This window comes from Mchenga conophoros, linkage group LG13 (genome assembly GCF_057382185.1).
Source record: "Mchenga conophoros isolate Kocher_MC1m ecotype Shallow Benthic linkage group LG13, M_conophoros_male_GT1.1, whole genome shotgun sequence".
Lineage (NCBI taxonomy): Eukaryota > Metazoa > Chordata > Actinopteri > Cichliformes > Cichlidae > Mchenga > Mchenga conophoros.
Genome location: NC_140538.1, coordinates 33,490,579 through 33,516,967, shown reverse-complemented (window position 1 = coordinate 33,516,967; position 26,389 = coordinate 33,490,579). Strand labels below are relative to the sequence as shown.

Sequence of the window (26,389 nt, the reverse complement as noted above, 5' to 3'; positions counted from 1 at the left end):
ATTCCATTTTTTTTAATTGGCACCCGAATGCCATCATTTGGGTTTTAGCACATAAATACAGCGCTTTGCTACGTTAGTCCTGTTTTTTTTTCTTACATTTTGTGGGCATCAGCTGTGTTATTAACAAACATATCAGCTGGAACTGATATTACAGGCAGTTTGTGAGTAAAGTCGACACAGAGACTAGCTTTTCAGTCTTCTCAGTAATACTTCTTCTGTTATATACACGCCATTAATGAGCGACTGTTTACGTGTCTATATTATACTAAAAAACATAGTTTTTGCCCGCCACGTGGGCGTGCCCAGTAGCTTTGACGTCACCCATTGCGCGTCTGCGTCATCAGTAACGGAAGCAGGAAAACACGACCAGGTCCAAAGTCTAGTAATGAGTGCGTGAAGTATTCAAGGTAAGAACGCGCGGGTGTACTGCTGCTGCTCGGAGCGTGTCGTGCTGAATAACTGCTGACTGTAAAGAGAGGTTGAGCGTCATATCCTGTATACGCTAAACTGAGCAAACTTGTTGTGCCAGAACGCGATTGTCTGCCAAAAACTGATTTCCAATGTTTCCGTGTATTTTTCACGTGTAATATCATCACGTATGTTGGTAAATAGACTTCGGTGAACAGCGTTTACAAAGAGGTTACATGTAGAATTAAAAATGATCTGTTTGTCAAGTGTCTTTACAACTCTGTGTTATTGTACTTTATAACCAATCCGCTCCTTTATCCCCACTTCAAATACTTTTACAGAACTATCGTAATATTTGCTGCCAGCGCTGCTCTCACAAAAGACATTGTTAATGTTAATGAGATTTTTACTGCAGAAATAAAGGTTATATAAAAGTCACTGCTGTTACTGTTACACGAATGTTGTTGTGGCTCCAGACTTTATGTCATCCATGAGGGATGCAGTTGACATATGTTTCACATATTATAGCCCAACACGTTACTTATAGCACTTTAAATACGAACAATCCGTTTTTGGTAAATACCGGAAATCAGTTTTTTGCAGACAGTCACTTTTTGGCTCAACACCGGTTTTACTATCTGTGTTGGTGTGTATGTAAGAGACACGTGGGAATACTGTAAGCTGGTATTTTGACTCTTTTGCGCACAGTCCAGTGAGCATTAATAGGCTTCACACAGATGTTCGTAGCCTCTGTACAAACTGCTGACTCTACTGTGAGCTAGAACAAGATATATTGAGCCTGTGGGAATGTAAGAGCTGACCAAACTTATTTGAGTTAAATGTGAAGTAACATTTTAACCATTATTTTAAGCTTATGTTCTGTTCCTGTGCTCGTTCCAAGATGACTCAGGTAAGCCATCATCCATGGGGAGAGTGGCCTGGCCAGGGCACCGTGGACCTGTGGGTTGTCCAGTCTCCTCAGGTGAAGGTGGAAGTCCTAACCTTAGGTGCCATTATCAGATCAGTGAGCTACAGAGGGAACGATGGACAAATGGAGGATGTAGTCCTTGGCTATGATAACCTGGAAGGTAGGAGGGAAAGTAACTTGTGTTGTTATCTGCACATAAACCGGTTTAATTGTATAAAAAGCAATGAGATGATTAAAGTGGTTAATTTAAGCACAAACTCCTGAAAGTGATGTCTGTTGTTCAGGTTCTCTAGTGCAGGCAGACGTGATCGTGGGTTGTTTTTTGCTTCACATGAATCTGAACATCAGGCGACGGCTAAAGTGAAGCTCATGCAGTAGACTTTCTGTGTCTTTTCCCACCCCTGGAAACACCCATTATTTGTTTAGTAAAGAGATGATTGTCACTAATATATTGGATTGGTGATGCGCTCACTGATCTTAACCTCTTACAACGCCCAGCAGTGTTTTTCAGAAACGTGCACATTATATTCCTGATACTTATTGTGTCACTAGCAGTACGGCCTGCAGCTCTGTCTCACTGCCACTTTCCAGTGTGTCAAGTGTTTAGTTTTTCCTTTGTCTCTTTTAACACTAATGGTACTTGTAATAAACTGCCATGTAACAAAGATTCACAAAGAAAATAGCGGCCATTATAAGTCTTCTCTATAAATATACGAAAGCTGAAACATCATCACTTGTCTTGATTTCGAGGACTCCAGTTTTTTTTCAACATTGCATGCTGCACATCGCTGCACCTCTCATCACAGATCCAGCTAACACGTCTGCATGAAATAGGCAAGAGTGCACCAGTCTGGTCCTTATTCTGGTCCCCAGTTTTCACGGCTGAGTCCAGTACAGAATCAAGTTCTTCAGGAATTTTCAGTACTGGGTGGGAATCGAACTTGTGACTCCCGCCCCAAAAGTGTGTAGTCTTACCACTACAATATCCAGCTTCCATATATCAATAAGAAGTATTATGCTTTGTTGTCAGGTTATGTATCAGATAAGCGGTACCTGGGCGCTGTGGTGGGCCGTGTGGCAAACAGGATTGCAAAGGGACGTTTTGTCCTTGAGGGAAAGGAGTACCAGCTGGATCTTAACAATGGACCAAATGCGCTGCATGGAGGCCTGCGAGGCTTCAACAAGGTGAGGTCTGGTTAATATTAGTTTGTATCAATCACAGCTAAGTGTTTGACCATTATTTGTAATGTGTGACAATTTGTGCACACAGTGCAGAGCAGCTACCTGAACACGACTCCCACAGGCATCAATTATCCTGCTAACAATTTTAAGCTTTACTCCGTACGACTCTGGATACTGTAGCTCCTGTGAAAAAACCCTTAAATCAGAAGTACTGGACTCCGTGGTATAATTGTAAAACATGTAGCCTAAAGCAGATGACTCGTAGACTGGAGAGGAAATGGTGTGTCACAAATGTAGAAGATCATCATCATTTGGAGAAATAGTTTGCTGCTTTATAGGAAAGCCCTCCGTAAAGCCAGAACATCTTACTATTCATCACTGATTGAAGAAAATAAGAAGGTTTCTCTGCAGCTCTGTAGCCAGGCTGACAAACAGTCAGAGCTCTGTTGAGCCAATCATCCCTTTAACGTTAACTAGTAATGACTTCATGAACTTCTTCACAAATTCTCATGTCTTTTAGACCCCAATCCTACAAGACTGCTCAAAGAAGTCCTGCCATAATTCTTCAACTAGTTTTGTTTTTTAAGGGGCTTCCTTCTCTGGGTTTAGACTAAAATGACCGACACAGGCTTTTAACACTAAACTACTGTACAGAGCTCTTCTTAGGCTTTTGGCATTGCCGATTCTGTTCTTCATGTTGATGAGTTCCTTCTGGCTCCACCTGTAATTTGAACAAATGAAAGAATGGCTGAAAAGAAGACTGGACACACTGCCCTTTTTTACATGTGCAATCCACGCCACAGGAAAACCCTCACACATCAAAAACAGCAGGGTTGGTCTCACAGAGTGAAATATACACCCATCACTTCACAACACCTACTTGTTGGCAGCTGTAGATTGAATTTTACTGAGCTCTGTAAGCTGCACTTTATGTATCCTGTGTACTCCACGATTCATGTGTGTTTGCTTCTGCAGGCTATCTGGCTTGCTGCAGCAGTGGAAGGTGGTGTGCAGCTGAGTCTTACCAGTCCAGATGGAGACCAGGGTTATCCTGGTGAAGTTCAGGTCTCTGTCTCCTACACACTGCAGGTAGACACATCTGGTTATGAATTCATACTACTGCATCCCAAATTTCCTTTTGGCAGAGCTAATTCGACGTTGCTGTTTAGTGATACTCAGACATTTGTTTTGCCAGCACAGATATTGAGTTTGAACTTGTTTGCTCAGGGGGAAGAACTAACTGTTGAATACCAAGCACAGGCTAACAAAACTACCCCCATCAACCTCACCAACCATTCCTACTTCAACCTGGCCGGACAGGTAAGTGACATGGACACGTTTCTGGGTGCCTCTGCACAGTGGTGTTTGTGTGGTTGGCACTGCTAGTCTCCTGGCTTACAAAACAATATTTTGCCCACTAGGAAGTGTGGTTTCAGTGTGTTGCCTCTGCTATGAACGGGCAGTCCTCTAAACTCCTTCCCCACATCCACACTCTGATTCTTGGTCCACAGGTGTAACGACAGTAACACAATCAGAATCAGAGACTTTATTTATCCCCAAGGGGCAGTTAAGATACAACAGAGCAGCATGACGTTGAAGCTAAGGACAGGGCGTAAGCAGGCAATAAGAGTGAGATAATAAATACACAGAATATACACAGTTTTAAAATTACAAAGCTGTTAAATTAAAGTGACTGAATAAATAACTGTAAGTGAATAAAGTGTGGGCAGTATAAAAAGAGTGTAGAGTAGTTTATGTTTCTGGTGTGGGAAATGGTCTTATTGGAGTTAGAAAGCAGAGCTGCTTAAGGGGACAAAGGTGGCGCTCCTCAGCGGAGGCGTCGCCCAGAGGGCAGCCACTGAAATGCGGGGTGAAGAATGTGAGAGGGGTCGTTGATGATCAGGCTGCCTGTCTGAGGGCCTGTTGCTGAAAACCTGAGCCAGAGTTCTGACAGGCCAATGACTGTAGAGCACACTGATGCAGTGCGCTGCAGTCTGTTCCTGTATGAAGGCTGAGGGAGTGGAACCAGCAGCTGATGGAGAAGGTCATGATGCTTTCCAGGAAGGCGTAGGAAAAAGTCATCATGATGGCTGTGCTGACTCCAAAGGAGTTGAGTTTCCTGAGGAGGTGTAGCCGTTGGTGGCACCTCCTGAGAATCTCCTCTGTGTTAGCAGAGAATCTCAGGAGGTTGTCAAAGATGGTTCCCAGGTATTTGTACTCCTCAACCACCTCCACTGGCTTCCCATGGATGGTGGTGGTGACTGAAGCAGCCAGTCCATGTCTTTGGTTTTGCTCACGTTCAGTTCGAGTTTGGAGCCGTCACACCACCCTACAAACTCCTGCACAGCGGGCCCGTGGTGTTGTGAGTGCCTGACAGCAGTGACAGGAGAACAGTGGAGGTGGAACGGAGACCGGAAAGAGAGTCGTTGACCCGAACTTTCTGAGTCCTGTTGGTTAAAAAGTCCAATATCCACAGTAACGACACGGGGAAAGGTTAAACTGCAACATCTGCTACGAGGCACCATCACTTTTACTTCTTCACGATGTACAGATATAACAATGAAAACATATGAGCTCCGTCTTTAATACAACCCAACCTCCCATCTAGCTTCCTGTTTACTGATGACATCATTTCCTGTTACATACTATATGGATTTAAAGGTGATTCCAATGAGAAATCTAAAATAGCATTCTGCCCTAAATTAACTTAAACTCGTGATATCAAACACTGATACTCTCAGTCAGTTTTTCACAATTTTATTTCGTAAACTGTTAAAGGAGGAGGCAGGCCTATTTTGGCAGGATGTTCTGGTATTAGTGAGTGTTGGTTGAGTCTCAGACAGATCAACCCCTTCCTCCTCACATCAAGATGAGTAACGTGGCTATATGTATGGAGAGGATGACAGATGATCTGAAAAATCTTATCTGTGCTCCAGGGTGTAGCAGATATCTACGACCATCAGGTGTCCATCACTGCACAGTCGTACCTGCCTGTGGATGACACATCAATTCCTACAGGTAAAGATTTACTTCAATCCTCTTTAACTGCAAAAGTCAATGGAATGAAGTGGTTTATTTAACAGATGTCAAATATAAAACTGAATGATATAATAGGAAAATTCTCATTAAATAAGCAAATAGAATTAATCAATCTGTCAAAAGCATACAAGCATATTGGTAGTCTCTGACAGTTTGGTGCTTCAAATCACTTCAGTTACACTGTCTCGGGAACAAGACTGCAGACTTTATAATCAGTTAAAGTACATATCCATTTGACTCTTTAGCTCCCCTCTCAGTCCTTGAGCTTCTCATGTTCTCCTGGCGTTCCACGTATGCCCTGCCCGTTAGCATCTCGCTCCCTGGTTCAAGGTTGAAGGTTCTTTATTTGTCACATGCATAGTTATACAAGTATAACACACAGTGAAAAGTAACCTGACACGCTCCTCTACATGTGCAAAAATGGGGGGGGGGGGGGGGGGGGGGGGGGTAGAGGAAGAACATTACATATATATATATATATATATATATATATATACATTGGGTGAATGTGCAGTAGTAGCAGCAAGCAGGTGAATTCTGTACATTAATATGAATAGACATCTGACTATTTTACAGGATAGACAATATAAACATATTTAAAATTAAAGGAATTTGAAATGTACATTATGTGCTGTTACGTGCTCGACTCAGGGACATCTTTGCACAGTATCTGGGGTCTTTCCTGTGGTAGATCCCAGCCTCTGCTGATTTGGGGGAAAGGGCTTGTTCCTGTGCCTCCAGGGTTGTTCTCTATACTGTCAGCTTTCAGCTCTGTCCAGCCATTTACAGGATTTCAGGATATCAGCAACTTCTTTTTCTAGTGGGATTGTTGTAAAGCAATGATTCCAGTATGTGTTTTTATTAGTGGGAGGCGTGTCAAACTCCAGTCCTCCTGAAACTTTTCCACGTGTCCCTGCTGCAACACACTTGAATACAAGTAGGTCATTAGTAGAGATGGACCGATCGATATTACGTATCGGTATCGGTCCGACGTAAATTACTGGATCGGATATCGGAGAGAAATAAAAAATGTAATCCAATCCATTAAATATCAGAAAAGCACCTCACAAAACTTCAAAACTTGCAACACGGCGTAACTCGCCTCATAACTGTAGCACGTCGCAGCAGTGTGCATCACGTGATAGAGCGGCTGTGAGTATTTGTAGCCTCGCTACCAAACCGGCATTTCATCTCCGACAAAGTTATCCCAGAGAGAAGTAAAGCAAGTGTGTAAGTCCATCTCTGAGTGTTTGCAAAGCATTCCCACGTTAAGCTTAACAAGCGATATATGGAGCGACTGCCTCTCTCTCCGGCTGCTACTTCAATCATGAAACTGCTTAATGATCAGCTGATCGGCGTTTCTGTCGCGACTCCGTCTCTCTTCTTTGTTTTTGGCCCACTTTGCACCAGAAAGAGGAAACCAGCGGCTGAACAACAGCAGCACGTTTAAGCTTGATCAGCTGTTGTTAGAATGTATTTAATATTACTTTCTACTCGAGGATCTTTTTCTACGTAGCTGACGGCTGGTAACTGTGCAGGGGCGGATCTAGCAAAGTTTATCCAGGGGGGCCGATAGGGCATTAACAGGGAAAAGGGGGCACAAAGACACACTTTTCTTTCTTATTCTCATTTAAAATGTCGAGCTTTTAATAAATAATTATCTTACACCCAAAGTTTTCATCTGATCTAAAATGTATAGAAGTCCATTACTGTATATAGTAACTGTTAAGTCTAATATACCCTAGTAAGCTATAGTATTTTTTCCTTTGGGAAGATACTATCTGTGCAGTCTGCAGTTCTGTTGAAGAAAGATGTTGAATCTATTTAATATTTCTTGAAAAATAATTTATTTCCGTGCATTTTTTTCACACTGCATCAAATTAAAGTTGATTATGTCGATTAAGCATCATGAGGTGGAGGGTGGGGGGTGGTTCCCTATTTTTTTATTTTTTTTGCTGGGAGTTTTAGAGCCCTATTAGTTAGGTTGCTTAATATTTCTGCTAAGTACTCTTTAAAACACCAGAATAGGAAGGATGGAGCAGGTTTAAGTTTATTAGATTGATCAGTGTTGCTGAACTATGAAATATTTTGGGTGCAGTGTATTTTTTACATACAGGTATAACAGAATAGCTTTAGTGTTGTTGTTGTTGTTTTTTAAAACTTGAGTATGAACTTATACAAAAAGCAGCAAGATATTAAAAAAACAGTTCCATTGATCAAAAAACACTATATCGAATTCATATCGGTATCGGCAGATATCCAAATTTATGATATCGGTATCGGACATAAAAAAGTGGTATCGTGCCATCTCTAGTCATTAGCGAGACTCTGTAGAACTTGACTGAATGCTGAAGGTGGCAGGTGTGTTGCAGCAGGGACACATGGAAAAGTTTCAGGACAGCAGCCCTCGAGGACTGGATATGGGCTCAAAATGTGGTCATAAATATTTTGTACTTGTAAATCAGGATTTGTATGTGTAAAAAGAATTTGTGTGTGCGTAAAAAAGATTTGTGTGGACTTAGCCAAAAAAAAAAAGTATGAATTTTGACCCTATTTTTCTTCCTTTCATCTGATTGGTCAATGTCATGTCAATCACAAATGTAACAATCCAATCAGAGAACAGATGGGTTTGGCTGTCGAGGGGCGCTTTTTTTGAACTGCAGGTCTTTGAAGGGAATAAATGCTCTTTTACATGCCAACCCAGCGTTTTCCTTCATCACCACTAAGGAAAACAGTCTGTGGTCATCCGAGTGTGGTGATTTTTGTGTCACAGGTCTACGTGTTTAATACAGGGACTTCCACAGCCTTTTCAACAGCGCTGCGGACCGCGGGGTGGGGGCGGGCAGTGTTTTGGAAATGACAGTCTTCATTACAAAGCTTTCTTCGTTATGAATTAGCATACATGTTTTTATTGAACATTTGAAGAACCAGCAAAAAAAACAAACTCTTGTAGAGGACATAAAGTCAGAGATAGAAAAGACAAGGAGCAGGTGCATCTAGTACAGGTAGAGCTGCTGCAAAAACCCACAGAGCTCAGCAGCCAGCGCAACAAATTCTGGATCCTTTGCTTTTAGTTAGCAGTTAGCATTAGCAGCACATCCTGCGTCCGATGTGAAAGGACCTTTATGCTGCGCACTGTGACTCACAGCAATGGTCCTGGGTCAGCCCTGACTTTGTGTTAAACTAATCCTAAAGTATTAATGGTATTTCTAACCACTGATATAGCACAACTTTTTCCTTTCAACAGCTGCTGAAAGTTAGGGGACCTAGCTGCTATCGGATATTTATATAGAGATCCTCCAAACTGTATCACCCTTCAAGGACCTGCAGTTCAAAAAAGCGCCCCTCCGGCAGCCAAACCCAGCTGTTCTCTGATTGGATTGTTACATTTGTGATTGACATGACATTGACCAATCAGATGAAAGGAAGAAAAATAGGGGTCAAAATTCGTACTTGTCACTTGCAGGGTTTTTTTTGGCTAAGTCCATGCACAAATCTTTTTTACGCACACACAAATTATTTTTACACATACAAATCCTGATTTACAAGTACAAAATATTTACGACCACATTTTGAGCCCATAACTGGAGTTCAACACCTGTGATTTAGTGTGAGACAGGCAGAAAATCTCGGCTGAAAACTTTCTCTTTAACCTGCCGCTGTGACCACAGTTTTCACCCTACAGTGATCATTTTACCCTCAAGATGTAGCTACATGTGTCGTTTTTTCAACAAGTCCTTCCTCAAAGCCCAGAGATGTGTAACTTTTGAACTGGAGCCATTTGGTTCAGTCATCCTCTGCTCCCGTTTACTCCCTGTTTAATTTTTCCAACCAGTTTTGGAAAGAAAGAAAAAGACATCAGTTTTGAACTCGCTCTCCTGACCTCAGTTCAGCATAGAGCTATGTGCTGAATGTTACTGACAGTAAAAGAACACTGTGCCTCTTTGTTAGGTACACTTTTGTTCAGTCTACAGCAACAAGCTATTTTGGTGCAGCGCTGCTCTCACAGACTGACAGAGAGAAAAGTGGGTCTTTTCTGATGTCCTGCCTCCCTCATTTGAGTTTCATTTGTGGATGGTTTCGTCTGTGTCTCACCATAGTGTGGCTCTCCATGTTTGTGGCACTCTCACAACTGACCCATCTGGTACATGCAAGTTTGAATTTTTACAATCCCACTGCAGTCTCTCCAGAAATGACAAATTCTAGTTATTTTCCTCTTTAGTATGCAGGTGCTTAACTATATAAACCAAACCCACCGTTCGTGAGCTCATGTGAAGGCCACATAATGTTTGGAGGCCTTTGATTGGCTCTTGGACTTGTTGTATGGCTGGCGTTCTATCACAGTAATTCAGAAACCTCCCAGAGGTCACTGTGGGGATGAGAATGACGAAGCTAAGATCCTGTGGGATTTTCAGATACAGACAAGCTCCTGATGGAAACCACTGGACAATGGTGATAAAGCAGAGGAACGTGCCTGTAGTGCGAGATGCAGCTAAGTACTAGGTACAGCAAAGATAGTGTGCAGAACGCTCACTAGCAAATGATTTAGTTTGCTAAACATGTTACTTATGGACTTTTTGTCATTTAATATATCTTAATGCTCCAGTAAATAACTCGTAACTGCAATAATTCACCTTTATAGAATCGATTGTGTGACATTAATTAACATTCCTGATACGAAGTCATGAATTAATTCGCTAAATACTAACAGGAGAGATCAGAGAGGTGAAAGACACACCCTTTGACCTCAGAGAACCAGTTCTCATTGGCCCTCGTCTGAAGGAACTTCAAGGCCCAGGGTTTGACCACAACTTCTGTTTGTCATCACCCGGAGGTCCATGGACAGAGAAACGCGCTGCCAGGTTTGACACAGAAGTCATTTTCTAAAACATACTGTAGACACATGTGACATCCACTGAAGTTAAGGAGGACAAATAAGTCTCATCTTAATTGTTTATTTATTTATTCATTTTAAAGAGTCTGTCACCCAGCAAGTGGGCGTGTCTTAGAGGTTTCTACTAACCAGCCAGGAGTCCAGTTCTACACTGCCAACTTCCTGGATGGCTCCATCGCAGGAAAGTGTGGTTGTAGGTACAGGAAGCACAGCTCCTTCTGTCTGGAGACGCAGAACTGGCCTGATGCTGTTAACCAGGTATGATGAATAGAAACTCAGTGTTGTGTTTTTTCTCTTGTAGATGGAAGTTAGCCTTCGGTCAAGTTCACTTCCTGGCCTTACATGGATAGGCATGTAACATATCCTTCACGTTAATCTGCAGAGCTCTCTAGAGACTCATCTGTCTGAGACTCTTTGATTGCTCCCATCTCCAGAATAGTTTTTAATTCCTTCACGCCTACTTTTCATTGACTTCTAAACTCTTGAATGCATTGTCACACTTTGGCAAGTCTATAGGTATATATATTATATATATATTTATGCCTCCTGGTAGGGTAGACAGCAAAATGCTGTTGTGGCATGCAAACATATGCTCTCTTGGATGGTATAAGTTGGTCATCACAAATGAGCAAAGTGTGATTGGCAATCTGGCACCTGAGGCCCCAACTTATCAGATACCAAAGTCATTCAGCAGGCTCCTCGGAGAAACGGGCTTTGCCTCTCCAAACTTTTAGGAGGTTGAAATCTGTGTTGCTACACCTCTGTCAGAGAAGACAAGCTCATAAGTATCACAGTCCATACATATAGTCACTTTTCCCTGATTGCATCCATTGTCATGTATGATCTTTCAAAGTCTTCCTCAGAACTCGACCAGACCGTATGTGTGGTACTGACAAACAGTCATCCAAACAGACGTAATTAACCATTAGTCTGCTCAGAATCTCCTTTGGGATTCCAGCTCTGAGGATAACCTGAAATAGTGTCCATGTAACTCCCTCTGCAGAAATGTTGTGAGGTTGCATTACTTTGGGATATTGATAATAGGGCTTTGGAGCGTGATGTCACAGGGGTGGGCGTGGAAAGGATTTTGGCCCGATCCGCCATTTTGGGGGTCTAAGTAAGGAGCCAAAGCATAGCCATGGTTCGTACTTGCTGTGTGGTCGGCTGCAATGTTCGATCTTACGACCGGCACGGGAATAAGTTTGGATTGTCTTTTTATGCTTTCCCAACCTGGAAGCAACATGAAGGAGCTCATGTATCGGATATTACCAAACGAAGGCGTCTAGCCTGGATAGCAGCCGTGAGACGAGCTGATATCAAGTTCTGTTACGTCTCCAGATATCAGCTGGTGTGCTCAAGACATTTTCATTCCGGTAAGTTCTAAATATGTTCACATCACACTTTATAGCTGAATAATATCATCGTCTCGGAAGTTATAGAAATTGCGATCAAACATCGAATGGAGTGACTTGATTGGTTGATGTAAAGACAATAAATGAAATGAGACAGGAAGGACACAAATTGGCGTTAATAATTTACCCGATTATCAATGTGTTAATTTGCATGTACTTTACAATTATGGGCATATAATATGATAACGATATTTTAGCAGTTAAATGATAAATGTGTAACATTAATTATGGTGGGGGGTGGAAAATGGCTATTTCACTCGGTGCACTCCAGCTGACTTACTTTGACGACGTACTCAGAGTTTGGCGGCTTGAAAATAGCCAAATCTTGCACCCAGCCATTTGTAAATTGGATGTGCGCCTCCAGTGACTTGTAATTACGAAACTGGTTCGCTGTGTAAGCGCTTACTCCACAAACAAGATACGTGAAGATATCGGGGTAGGACAGTGGCGGTAAGTCGTCTGGGTCTTTACTCCACTGCCGTATTTCATATGGGTCCAGATTTGCGATGCACTCTATTTTTTTCCAAGTACCGCTGCTTCGCCTCTGGACGCAATCGGTCTCTATACCGTCCATTTTCTTTTGAGCTGCTTTTAAGCATGTTTCTTGTCGTCGTCGTTCCAACACAGTGTGTTTGTTTTGATTCGTAGACCCCGAAAATGGAGCTGCGCTCCCACAATGCAATGCGGCGTGACGTCAACTCCAAAGCCCTATGATAACATTAGCCCTGTGCACTACAGTTGTATGGCTCAATGAGGTCTGTACCCATATGGACAAAGAGCACCTCCATTGATGACAGAAGGTGCACAGATGCTTAAACTGACTGGCTGAAAAAACAAAACAAAAGAAACAACGGTGGCATTGAGGGTGGGCTAGACATTAGCAGCTCAGATACCTTGAACACCCGACCAGTGTGTTCATGATCTGGTTCATTGTTTTATCATATCCTATCTAACTGCCAATTTGGTATAATGACCTGCCTGGAAATTAATTTCCTGCTTTTATTTCACCAACAGCTGAGTAATATCTGATTGTAATTTCATGATTTATTCCGTCTGTCCTTAATCAATATGCTTATGTCTACATGGTGACCATTGTTTGTTTTTGTTTTTATTACCTGGTCAAAGTGAAGACTGCTGCCACAACACTGGAAAGTATTCTTTGGGGTGTGTTATAGGAAGTTGCAGAGCCTTCTGTCACACCACTGATTCTTTCTATCTCTCATACTGACTGAGCACATCTCTGATGGCTGTGGTTGCACTTCTACACATTACCCCACCAGTCCATCAAACCCTGGCCAATACCCCAAATCAAACAGTATGCAAACACTCATTAACTGCTTACTGAACAGCAGTGAAAACAAGTTTCCTCGTTGCTGTTTGGTTGTTTGTTTGGTTAAACAGACTAATGAGAATTAAAATTGTGTGTGTGTGTGTGTGTGTGTGTGTGTGTGTGTGTGTGTGTGTGTGTGTGTGTGTGTGTGTGTGTATTCAGCCTTCATTTCCTGACTGCCTTCTGCGTCCTGGAGAGAACTACCATCACATAACTCGCTACACCTTCACAACTGTCTGATCTGACAGACAGAAAAGAAGAAAATTTCATCGTTTGCAGCAGATTGTTTCATTTCCTAAAAGTCTGCTTTTTTATTTTGAATATAATTTTTGTTAACATTTTACAATATTTTGTTAAGCTTGTTTTAGCTTGAGCATCACAGAACTGATGAGATAAAGAAAAAACCTTCATAGTTCAACATGACCAAACTGTTATAATTTGATTTATGATGATGTGCCATACTTGTCATATTAAACACAATATTGATCAAGCGATTTCTCTCGTGCTGGTGCTTTGTTTCAATGTGTTCTCTGAAGAGGCTGGCATCGTGGCTGGTTACTGCTGTCACCTCGCACCAAGAAGGTCCTGCGTTTAAATCCACTGGTAGGCTGGTCCCGTTCTGTATAGATGTATTAATGCATGCTCAATCATCCAGGTAAGGAAATCCCAGAAAGGTTGATTCTGTTCATCTGAATGTAGAGTTTTCAGTGAGAGAAACATTTCATCACTCATCCAGGTGACTTCTTCGGTCTCAGCTGACTGCAGGTTTCCAACCGTATAAACGTACAAACAGTAAACGGCACATTTGCATAATGACAGAAATCAGCACCAATAGCGAACAATGGGCTGTGAGGTCAGTTTCTTGATAATTGATATGCAAATTGTCATGGCCACCGATCAACAACAATTGATTAATGGCTATGAGTACCATTCACAGAGAGTAGGGGAATGGCTGCAATCATAGCATTGTAAGATGTACCCTTAGGCCCCCTCCTCCATTCCTCTTTCGCATAAATGGCCTCCTTGACTCCACGCTCAAACCAGCGTTCCTCCATGTCCAGGATGTTACATCGTCATCCTTGAAAGAGTGTCCACTGGCCTGTAGGTGTAAATAGACTGCAGAGTCATTTGTGTCTAACCGTTTTTCCCCACTCGGCGAGACACCTGCCGGGGATCAAACTCTTGTAACTGGTGATTCTGTTCTGAGACATGTGAAGCTAGAGACACCAGCAACCATAGTCAATTGTCTTCCAAAAGCCAGAGCAGGCGACGTTGAGGGAAATTTAAAACTGCTGGCTAAGGGTAAACGTAAATTCTAATTCACGTCGGCAGTAATGACACCCGGTTACGCCAATCGGAGGTCACTAAAATCAATATTGAATCGGTGTGCAACTTTGCCAAAACAATGTGGGACTCTGTAGTTTTCTCTGGTCCCCTCCCCAATCAGACCAGGAGTGACATGTTTAGCCGCATGTTCTCCTTAAATTGCTGGCTGTCTGAGTGGTGTCCCAGAAACGATGTGGGCTTCATAGATAATTGGCAAACCTTCTGGAGGAAACCTGGTCTTGTTAGGAGAGACAGCATCCATCCCACTTTGGATGGAGCAGCTCTCATTTCTAGAAATATGGACACATTTATTAAACCCCCCAAAATATGACTATCCAGAGTTGGGACCAGGAAGCAGAGTTGCAGTCTTACTCTCTCTGCAGCTTCTCTCCTCCTGCTACCCCCCCAAAAACCCATCTCCATAGAGACTGTGTCAGCTTCCAAACAGACAAAAAACAAACTAAAAACCAGCAACAAACAACTTAAACATAAACAATTACAAAGAAAGAACAAAGTATCCACATCTGAACCAAAGAGTAAAACAGTGAAATGTGGATTATTAAATATTAGGTCTCTCTCCTCCAAGTCTCTGTTAGTACATGACTTAATAATTGATCAACAAATCGATTTACTCTGCCTTACAGAAACCTGGTTGCAGCAGGATGATTATGTTAGTTTAAATGAATCAACACCCCCGAGTCATTCTAACTACCAGAAATCTCGAAGCACAGGCCGAGGGGGCGGTGTGGCAGCAATTTTTCACACCAGCCTATTAATTAATGAAAGACCAAGACAGACTTTTAATTTATTTGAAAGCCTGATGCTTAGCCTCGTCCACCCCAGCTGTGAAACTCAGAAACCAGTCTTACTTGTTATCATCTATCGTCCACCTGGGCCTTACACAGAGTTTCTGTCTGATTTCTCAGACTTTATATCTAATTTAGTTCTGAGCTCAGATAAAATAATTATTGTGGGTGATTTTAACATCCATGTAGATGCTAAAAATGACAGCCTCAACATGGCATTTAATCTGTTATTAGACTCAATTGGCATCTCTCAAAATGTAAAAGAACCCACCCACCACTTTAATCACACTCTAGATCTTGTTTTAACATATGCATAGAAACTGAACATTTAACAGTGTTTCCTGAAAACCCTCTCCTGTCTGATCATTTCCTGATAACATTTAAATTTACATATCAAACAAATATGTAAGACTGCGTTCTTCCATTTGCGCAACATCTCTAAAATTAGAAATATCCTGTCTCAGAGTGACGCTGAAAAACTAGTTCATGCATTTATTACTTCCAGGCTGGACGACTGTAATTCATTATTATCAGGAAGTCCTAAAACCTCCCTGAAAAGCCTTCAGCTGACCCAAAATGCTGCAGCAAGAGTCCTGACAGGGACTAGAACGAGAGAGCAGATTTCTCCTGTTTTGGCTTCCTGTTAAATCCAGAATTCAAAATCCTGCTCCTCACATACAAGGTCTTAAATAATCAGGCCCCTTTAATAGCAAGATGGTGGCACGCACAGACACAAGGCTCACTGCTTCTCACATTCAGTGCTTTGTTTTTTTGCTTTTTCTATGTGCATATGTGTGGATGTACAGGGAGTGCAGAATTATTAGGCAAATGAGTATTTTGTCCACATCATCCTCTTCATGGATGTTGTCTTACTCCAAGCTGTATAGGCTCGAAAGCCTACTACCAATTAAGCATATTAGGTGATGTGCATCTCTGTAATGAGAAGGGGTGTGGTCTAATGACATCAACACCCTATATCAGGTGTGCATAATTATTAGGCAACGTCCTTTCCTTTGGCAAAATGGGTCAAAAGAAGGACTTGACAGGCTCAGAAAAGTCAAAAATAGTGAGATATCTTGCAGAGGGATGCAGCAGTCTCAAAATTGCAAAGCTTCTGAAGCGTGATCATCGAACAATCAAGCGTTTCATTCAAAATAGTCAACAGGGTCGCAAGAAGCGTGTGGAAAAACCAAGGCGCAAAATAACTGCCCATGAACTGAGAAAAGTCAAGCGTGCAGCTGCCAAGATGCCACTTGCCACCAGTTTGGCCATATTTCAGAGCTGCAACATCACTGGAGTGCCCAAAAGCACAAGGTGTGCAATACTCAGAGACATGGCCAAGGTAAGAAAGGCTGAAAGACGACCACCACTGAACAAGACACACAAGCTGAAACGTCAAGACTGGGCCAAGAAACATCTCAAGACTGGTTTTTCTAAGGTTTTATGGACTGATGAAATGAGAGTGAGTCTTGATGGGCCAGATGGATGGGCCCGTGGCTGGATTGGTAAAGGGCAGAGAGCTCCAGTCCCACTCAGACGCCAGCAAGGTGGAGGTGGAGTACTGGTTTGGGCTGGTATCATCAAAGATGAGCTTGTGGGGCCTTTTCGGGTTGAGGATGGAGTCAAGCTCAACTCCCAGTCCTACTGCCAGTTTCTGGAAGACACCTTCTTCAAGCAGTGGTACAGGAAGAAGTCTGCATCCTTCAAGAAAAATATGATTTTCATGCTGGACCAGTGTTGGGACTAATGCGTTATTAAGTAACGCGTTACAGTAACTACTTTATTATTGTGGTAACGAGCACGGTAACTAGCTATTATGCCAAAACCGGGAACGCGTTACTCGTTACTGGGATTTAGATAGGCTCGTTACTCGTTACTTCGTGTGGTGGCTGTCGCGGAGCTTCCACAGATTCAGTAACATTAGCAAGTGGTGGAGGCCAGCAGGTGGATGAAGGAAAAGGGAGGCAAGAGGAGAGACCCGAAGTGGCCGCTGTCAGGTGAACTGAACTTCAGGTAAGAAGTTATGACCTGCAGTCCATCTGGGTCAGATATGAACCAAGTTTAGGTGGAGTTTATTTTCGTTATGCTGACTTTTTCGTACTGCGTGCTAGCTAGCATGACAGAGTTTCTATACAGCTGGGTGGGTGCTATGTTACTGATGTTGAACTTTATTTTGTTCATAAGGTTAGTTAGTAGAGTTTCCAACCGTCCCGTAAAAAAACGGAATCGTCTCGTATTCAGAGAAAATATTACGTGTTTCGTATTGAGGTGAAAAGGAACACAGTTTGTCCGTACTTCAGCTACAATGAAAAAGACACAAAGCTGGAGTTATTCTGTGTTTACGCTGCACAGCTGCCTCTTCTCCTTTCATTCTCTCCCCCTCCCTCTCCTGTTTCTACTTCAATCATGAAACTGATCAATGATCAGCTGATCGGCTTTTCTCTCTTGTTTGTTTATCGCCCACTTTGCGCCAGAAAGAGGAAACCAGCGGATGTCGCGCTAAACAACAGCAGCACGTTTAAGCTTGATCAGCTGTTGTTAGAATTTATTTAATATTAATTTCTAGTATCAGCTGATGTTTGCTGGAGCCACAGCTGTAAAGCTGCTGGTCATGATGTCGGTTTGGATATGTGGTGAGAGGGAAACATGAAGATGAAACCAGGAGATGTCCTTACTGAATCATCAGAGCTGTGATGGAGAAACAGGTTTAAGTGACATGAATGAGTTGAAGGGACGTTATGAACTGTTTCTGAGAGACAAATAACACCAGGATCCTTTTCTAAGTATCTGACAGCTGGTAACTGTGCAGGGGCGGCTCTAGCAAAGTGTTGCCAGGGGTCCATGTAGGGCATTAACAGGGAAAGGGGGGCACAAGGAAACACTTTCTTATTCTCATTTAAAATGTCTCACGTTTAAAAAAAAAAAAATAAATTATCTGATGTGCAGACCAGCTGGCTGGAGTCTTCATTAAGATCTTCAACACTTCACTGCACCCCAACTGGTCGCAGCAGATGGCCGCCCCTCCCTGAGTCTGGTTCTGCCAGAGGTTTCTTCCTGTTAAAAGGGAGTTTTTCCTTCCCACTGTCGCCAAAGTGCTGCTCATAGGGGGTCATATGATTGTTGGGTTTTTCTCTGTATCTATGAAGCCCCTTGAGGCGACTTGTGTTGTGATTTGGCGCTATATAAATAAAATTGAATTGAATTGAATTGAATTCACTGTCCCAGTCCTGCATCCCGCCGTGCCTAAAGTCGGCCACAGTTGTCCCACTGCCAAAGCGGACCAACATTAGCAGCCTCAACGACTACCGACCAGTTGCTCTAACACCTGTTATAATGAAGTGCGTCGAGAAACTGGTCCGACGTCACATCATGTCCTGCCTGCCACCCACACTCGACCCGCTCCAGTTCACATACAGAGCTAACAGATCAACTGAAGATGCCATTGCTACAACGCTCCACACCACCATCTCTCACCTGGAACAACAGGGGCGTTGCACCAGGCTGCTCTTTGTTGACGTTAGGTCTGCTTTCAATACGATACTCCCGGACAGACTAATAGTCTGTCAATATACAATATACAATATCCACTAACTGCTGGATATTGGACTTCCTTTTACCACCTGCCGCTGGATCAGAGACTTCCTCTCAGACCGTGTACAGAGAGTTAGAGTGGGGCCTCATCTTTCCTCAGCCCTCAGCCTCAACACTGGCTCTCCACAAGGCTGTGTACTGAGTCCCCTACTGTACACTCTGTACACACGACTGTGTTAGTTCCCACCCAGACAACACAGTCAATAAGTCCACAGATGACACCACTGTGGTGGGGCTCATCTCTGGGGGAGACAAGACAGCATGCAGAGCTGAGGTTCAGAGGCTGTCAGATTGGTGTGTAGACAACAACCTGGACCTCAATACCACCAAGACAAAAGAACTGGTAGTTGACTTCAGAAGGAGGAAGTCTGAGCTGCAGCCTGTCAGCATTAACGGGGAGTGTGTGGAAAGGGTCTCCAGTTTCAAGTTCCTGGGTGTGCCCATAGAAACAGACCTCCAATGGAGCTCTAACAACCCTGTGGTTTTGAAGCAGGCCCAACAGCATCTCCAATTTCTGAGAATCCTCAGAAATACGGACCTGAAGAAGGAGCTGCTGATTGTCTTCTACAGCTGCTCCATTGAAAGTGTGCTGATATACTGCATCTGTGTGTGGTTCTCCAGCTGCACGAAGGCACACAAAAAGGCACTTTAGTCACTTTATCCATAGTCATTAATATGACCTAAAAAATCATTGGACATCCTCTTCCCTCCCTGAAGGACCTGTACAGCTAGCGCTGTTTCAATAGGGACAGCATCCTTAGGACTGTACACACCCCGGACACCAGATGTTTAATCTGCTGCCGTTTGGCAGATGTTCAGGCCGCTGAGGTCCCAGACAAACAGACTCTAGGACAGCTTTTACAACAGGGCAGTAGCCCTGATCAATGCAAACAGCTGACCTGATTGGCTACCTCCCTGGACTTTTTTTGGGGGGGTAATAACAATAATAAACAAACTTATTCTTCATTTTATTACTAAGTTAAGTTACTGTGTCGTGTCATGTTGTGTTGTACATAGTTCCGACGTGGGCAGGTTTTCCAATTTCATTGTACTATTGTACTATGTATGACTGCGCAATGACAACAAAGAGTTATCTTATCTTATCTTCTTATCTCAATGACCTTGTAGTACCATATCACCCTATTAGAGCACTTGGCTCTCGCTCTGCAGGCCTACTTGTTGTTCCTAGAGTATTTAAAAGTAGAATGGGAGGCAGAGCCTTCAGTTTTCAGGCCCCTCTTCTGTGGAACCAGCTTCCAGTTTGGATTCAGGAGACAGACACTATCTCTACTTTTAAGATTAGGCTCACATCGGCACTACGTACACTAGTACTCCTTTAGTTATGCTGCAATAGGTGTAGACTGCTGGGCGATTCCCATGATGCATTGTGTGTTTCTTCTTCAGTCACCTTTCTTACTCACTATGTGTTAACAGACCTCTCTGCATTGAATCATACTTGTTATTAACCGGTCGGAGGTTTCTTCCTGTTAAAAGGGAGTTTTTCCTTCCCACTGTCACCAAAGTGCTTGCTCATAGGGGGTCATATGAGTGTTGGGTTTTCCTCTGTATGTATTATTGTAGGGTCTACCTTACCACTGCCACAGAGACGCAGTGTTTAGAAAATGCTGACACATACAGGATCACTATGGGTTTTCGCTTAGGCAGCGGTTGTCCTTCTCTCCTGGAGCACCTGGAGCTTACGTTTGGCGCCTTCCCAGCTTTGACAAATGTCCAGCTGGGATAACCACATATACTCAGGGCCTTCCTGATGTGATGTTCTTCTACCTCCCTGGCTGCTGTGTCACTGGGGATTGTGTTTGCTCGTCCTGATGACACCCAGTTTGTGCTCCAGTGGATGATGAGAGTCAACCTTAAATACTGACCCGTATGCGTAGGTTTACGGTACACATCAGCTTTTAAATGTCTCCCATTACTGATGGAAATCTCACAGTAAAGGCAACCACTGGTCTTTGATTAGTGGTTGCTGATCAATGGTCATGTCAATGATAATTTGCATATTAATGATCAATATTAATGCATAATGCATATTTATAAGAATTTATTTTCTTCAATGGTTAAAATTTTACTTGTGAAGAAGTTCATGAAGTCATTACTAGTTAACGTTAACGTTATAGTTGGCTCAACAGAGCTCTGACTTTTTGTCAGCCTGGCTACAGAGCTGAAGAGAAACCTGGGGTTGTTCTTATTTTCTTTGAGAATTATACCACGGAGTCAGGTACTTCTGATTAGAGACCTTAGTTTTCACAGGAGCTACAGTATCCAGAGTCGTACGTAGTGAGGAGGTGAAATTATTAACAAGATGATCGACCTCTGTTGGAGCAGCGTTCAGATAGCTGCTCTGCTCTATGTTGGTACAGGGCATTGGAGATGATAACAGTGGGTGGATTATATTCTTAAACTTAGTTACAGCGCTTTCAGAAAGACATCTACTTTGATAAAGTCTACTCTCCACTGCTGTGTAATCAATTATTGTAAATGTAAATGTTATCAGGAAATGATCAGACAGGAGAGGGTTTTCAGGAAACACTGTTAAATGTTCAGTTTCTATGCATATGTTAAAACAAGATCTAGAGTGTGATTAAAGTGGTGGGTGGGTTCTTTTACATTTTGAGAGAAACCAATTGAGTCTAATAACAGATTAAATGCCATGTTGAGGCTGTCATTTTTAGCATCTACATGGATGTTAAAATCACCCACAATAATTATTTTATCTGAGCTCAGAACTAAATCCGATAAAAAGTCTGAGAAATCAGACAGAAACTCTGTGTAAGGCCCAGGTGGACGATAGATGATAACAAGTAAGACTGGTTTCTGAGTTTTACAGCTGGGGTGGACGAGGCTAAGCATCAGGCTTTCAAATGAATTAAAAGTCTGTCTGGATCTTTGGTTGATTAATAGGCTGGTTTGGAAAATTTCTGCCACACCGCCCCCTCGGCCTGTGCTTCGAGGTTTCTGGTAATTAGAATGACTGAGGTTAAGAGCCTTGGTGTCATCCTAGTCAGCTCACTATCATATAAATCTCACATCAGTAATCTCACCCGTTCTGCCTCTTTCCATCTGCGCAACACAGATTACGTCCTTCTTTTTTCACCCAGTCGGCATCCATTCGCTTTCATCGTCTTGTTACCTCCTACGCTGACTATTGCAGGATTACCTCTGTAAAAATGATGCTACTTCCAAAATCTTTATATGTATTTCAATGCCTTCCCATCCTGAGTGCCAAATCCTTTTTTAAATCTTTTGTGGACTTATATGTAGATGGACAATTTGCAAGTTTTTCTCAACTATCTACCAAATTTGGCATTGCAGCTGCTCAGTTTTTAAGGGTCAGACAAACCTCCATATGATAATTTTAATGGTCAAACCAACTTCTAAGGGCACAATATCAGTTCTGTGCAATTTAATTTACAATTTACAATTTTCTTCAATAGTGCATCAAATCTAAATGGGAACAAGACCTTAACTTTCATATCACAGATGAACTGTGGGATTCTGTCTTTGACCAAGTTCACAATATATCAAGTTTGTACTCGCTACGCACTTGATATTGTTCAGTTTAAGATAGTTCATCGTGTGCACTGGTCCAGGGCCAAGTCGGCGCAGATATATCCAGAGATGGGCCCAACCTGTAGAAGGTGTAGGGGTGCTCCTAGTACACTGATTCACATGTAGTGGTCCTGGCCTTCATTGGCTAACTTTTGGAACTAACTGTTGGCCAGATGAGTTAACTTACTCAAGTGGAAATATTCTTCTCTCCCCTCACATGCACAATTGGTAAAAGATATAATGACTTGTATGGATTTAGAAAAAATTAGATATACAGTTCGTGGATTAAAAAAAATTATAAATTGTGGTCTCCTTTTCTGGACTTCTTTGAAAGACCGACAACTATTGTCTGTGAATAGCCAGCAGGGGCTTGGTTTTTTGTTTGTTTGTTTTTTCTTTCTTTGTGGCGGGGACGAATCCATAATGTGAACACTCTGAAGTATTCTGTATTGTACGTTGCACTGAAACGTTGCCTAATAAAAAGACTTTTGTAAGAAAGAAAAAGTTGTTTCTGATGTTTCTGGGTTATTTTTACATGTAATGTCTTATATATGTAAATAGACTTGATGAAAAGATGTGCTCTATAAATTCTCCATAGGCTCCTCTTGTTCATGTGTTTATTTTATCTGTTCATTCATTAATTTTCAGTAGTTTTATTTCAGTTTTTACATTATATTTAATATAGTAAAGCATATATTAAAGCTTGAAGGGCAAATATATATATTTGCGATGTGTTCAGTATTAAACGCACTAGTCATTTATTCTAATAGTTTTACATTTTAATTAATATCCAATGCCGCTAAATTGTTGAGTCCAGTATGTTCTGAAGCCATCTGCCACAGGATGGAGCATTGTTGTTGAGAAACAATTATTGTTAGTTCTTTTAAATGCGTAAGAATAACACATACAAACATACAAAGGGCAAAATGAGCTTTGTATGAGGGGTGGATGAGCCTTTCGATAGGGTGAGCAGTTCAGTCATTAAGGAGGGGCTGCTCCTCCACATTGAAAGCATCCAGCTGTACAGTTAATTTCAAATTCTGGTTAATAGTGATTTTGCTGCAGACATCCTCATTACATTTGTGATTTGAACTCTGGATGTAAGGTGTGAATGCAGAAAAAGGCTAAATTAACTGAAGGCATACCATTAATGCAGATGAATGCAAAGTCCATAAAGAAAAATGCAAAGAATCCAAACAACTTGCTAAGCACGAGTAGGCCAACATACAATGAAACAAAGGCTGACAGGAAGATGGCAGTATGTATACACATGAGGGTAATTAGAAGTAGATAGGCACCAGCGCCCTGTGTGCATGTGGAGTCCTGTCTGTGCCCTTCAACAATAACGTTTAGGTATTAATCACAATTTTGCTAAATACAAGGATTTGGCTGTCATCAGTCACATGATGAATAATAACCAAAACTCGCCCCTGACAGCAGAGCACGGTGGTTATGAGCCGGGAACGAGCTCGCAAGGACCACGCGCAGTTTTTGCCACCTGAGCGGTGCAGAGATGTAGGGGAAACACACAAATTAACTGGGAGACGCAGACTGATGCAAATGAAACAGCGTACACTGTAGTCTATAGCACTACGGAAGAGGATTAGGGCCACTGGGGGGGAAAAAAGTGGGCACGTCTTTTTTTTTCTTCTTTTCTTGAATTCTGAGAAAAAAGTCAGAATTCTGACACAGGAGTATTAGGTTTTTATGCACACATTGGTCAACTGTTGGTTGTTGCAACTGGCGAATTGAAATAAATGAGCGTGCTGTGTGTGAAACAGCGCGACAAACATTACCTGTCCTTTTATTAACTGCACAGGTGTGCTGGTCATTAGCTGCTAGCTAACTGGGTACAGCTGTCAGGGCTCTGAAGCTCTGTCCACCGTTTTAGGGAACATATTTAGTTTAAAGGCACAGGTAACAATAACACATGTACCAGTCATTGCATTGCAGAGGTATTCAAGTATAAAAAAATTATAATAAACACAACTGCTGTGTTTTGGATGTATAAAATTTTTCTATCACTAATTTATCATGGATTAGGTGTGAGAGTTGTTAAGTATGGAAAATTAAATAATAGATCAATGCAATAGCAAATTGTGCCTTGCTCTCAGATGGACAGCAAGTGGAGAGTGATGGATGAGAGGAGATGGAAGGAGGAAGAGTGAGTCACAGGCAGAGTCTATTTTATTTCCTACACTTTTTAAAATCTGTTGCCTTATGGTTTCAAGCGCTGTCACCAGTCTTTGCATTTTACTGTTACTGTTTTGAGATCGCCCTCCAGCACTATCAGGAGCAAGAGCAGCAGCAACCCGTCAACAGCAACATTGTACCAGAACCAGTAGGTTACTGGTTCACTTGATTCTGGATCTGTTAAGAGACAGAAAGAAAATGTTCTTCTTCGTGATATCTATCTCTAAGCTACATTTAGGCTAGTTGCTAGGCTTCAGAATTATTTTGTTTTTATTTGGAAATGTTTGACCAGCATCATATTTTGTTGTGTATTATATATGATGCTCTGTATACAGATAACAGATTAGCATTCTCAGGTACGCAGGGGGGCAAAGGCTGGGTACCCCATGGACATAGTGGCGTTTATGCTCATTTTTACCCATATGGCCAAATTAGAAATACCAATTAACCTCTCCCTCCACCTCTCCCCCTCACTGTCACTCAGCACCGGATCCCCACAGGGCTGTTTTCTCATTCACTTACACTACGCCATATACACCTGTGACTGCCACCCGCCTAACATCGTCAAGTGCGCCGATGACACCTCTGTGGTTGGGCTCATCTCTGATGGAGATGAAACTGTGTACAGGGCAGAGGTAGAGAATTTGTTCTGGGGCTCAGAAAATGGCCTGAAAATAAACATGCTTAAAAGAACTCATCGTGGACTCCAGGAGGCACAGACAGGTCCAGTCCCCTCTCATTTCTGGACACCCACATCTCCGCCTCCGGAGACCCACAAAGCCATCACCCTGGTAAAGAAGGCACAGCAATGGCTGCACTTCCACCGTGTCCTGAGGAAAAATAGCTGCTGCTGCCACAACTGAGAACGGGAAACCTACACAGAGGGTAATTAACACTGGTCAAAAAATCACTGGCTGTCCTCTGCCACCCCTGCAGGCCATTGCTAACTCCTCCTGTCTCAGGAAAACCGGGGCCATCATAGTTGACCCCTTGCACCCTGCTTACCAAGTACTTGTTTCGCCTCTGGATGGCACCTCAGGTCAATCAGGTTCCTCAGGTCCAGACTCACAAACCGCTTCTTCCCCCGAGTCATTCGGCCTGCAAACAAACATCGATGAAGGAAATCTGTACAATCACAGTTTTTAGCCCAGGAGCATCTTACTGTGAGGGAACAGTGCAAAACTCTGCCTGCCTTTGGGAATGTCCTATTTACAGGGTTTGATACTTAGTGCTTTTTTACTGACTGAGCACCCAAACCCAACTTTTTCTACAATCCTCACCTTTGTCATCTGACCTGAGCAGGCAGGCTTTAGCACAACTGTGTAGCAAGTTTATTCTCATGTATCTCATGTATAGTCTGTACTTGGACAAGAAATCAAACATATCATTTAAAACCTGAACTAGCTGTGCCACAACCAACCAACATGTGAATGAGAATAATTAAAATTATACATGTAACATTTTGTATTTATGTAAGCTAGCTGATATAGTTGCTGAAACCATTAGTCTCTCCTCTTCCCATCTAATAATAATGTGTGTGTCTGTAGGTGAGCAAGTGAATCACACCCTATTAAAAGTATTAAGTGAAAGGATCATATTAACAGTCTCGTCTTTCAGCTTTAGTCTTGTCCAGCAGGCTGAATTGCCTGAAAGCTGATCTGAATCACAGCATGAGTGTGAAAACAGGCTGCATGAAGGACCACACACTTATGA

At 42.4% G+C, this 26,389-nt stretch overlaps 1 protein-coding gene across 3 annotated transcripts; it reads left to right on the top strand.

Annotated features, from left to right (window-relative positions):
• Positions 1-329: 329 nt before the first annotated feature.
• Positions 330-13,687, top strand: galm (galactose mutarotase). 3 transcript variants are annotated; one of them, XM_085243077.1, is made up of 9 exons: positions 330-407; positions 1,310-1,496; positions 2,367-2,521; positions 3,494-3,607; positions 3,746-3,838; positions 5,455-5,536; positions 10,269-10,419; positions 10,535-10,709; positions 13,356-13,687. In XM_085243077.1, exons 2-9 carry the CDS (start codon positions 1,310-1,312, stop codon positions 13,431-13,433), a joined length of 1,035 nt encoding a protein of 344 aa, XP_085099203.1. In that variant the 5' UTR covers positions 330-407; the 3' UTR covers positions 13,434-13,687. The 3 variants fall into 3 exon arrangements, with proteins under 3 accessions (XP_085099203.1, XP_085099204.1, XP_085099206.1); XM_085243078.1 differs by lacking the exon at positions 330-407 and adding an exon at positions 415-478; XM_085243080.1 differs by lacking the exon at positions 330-407 and adding an exon at positions 505-1,217.
• The last annotated feature ends 12,702 nt before the right edge of the window (positions 13,688-26,389 follow it).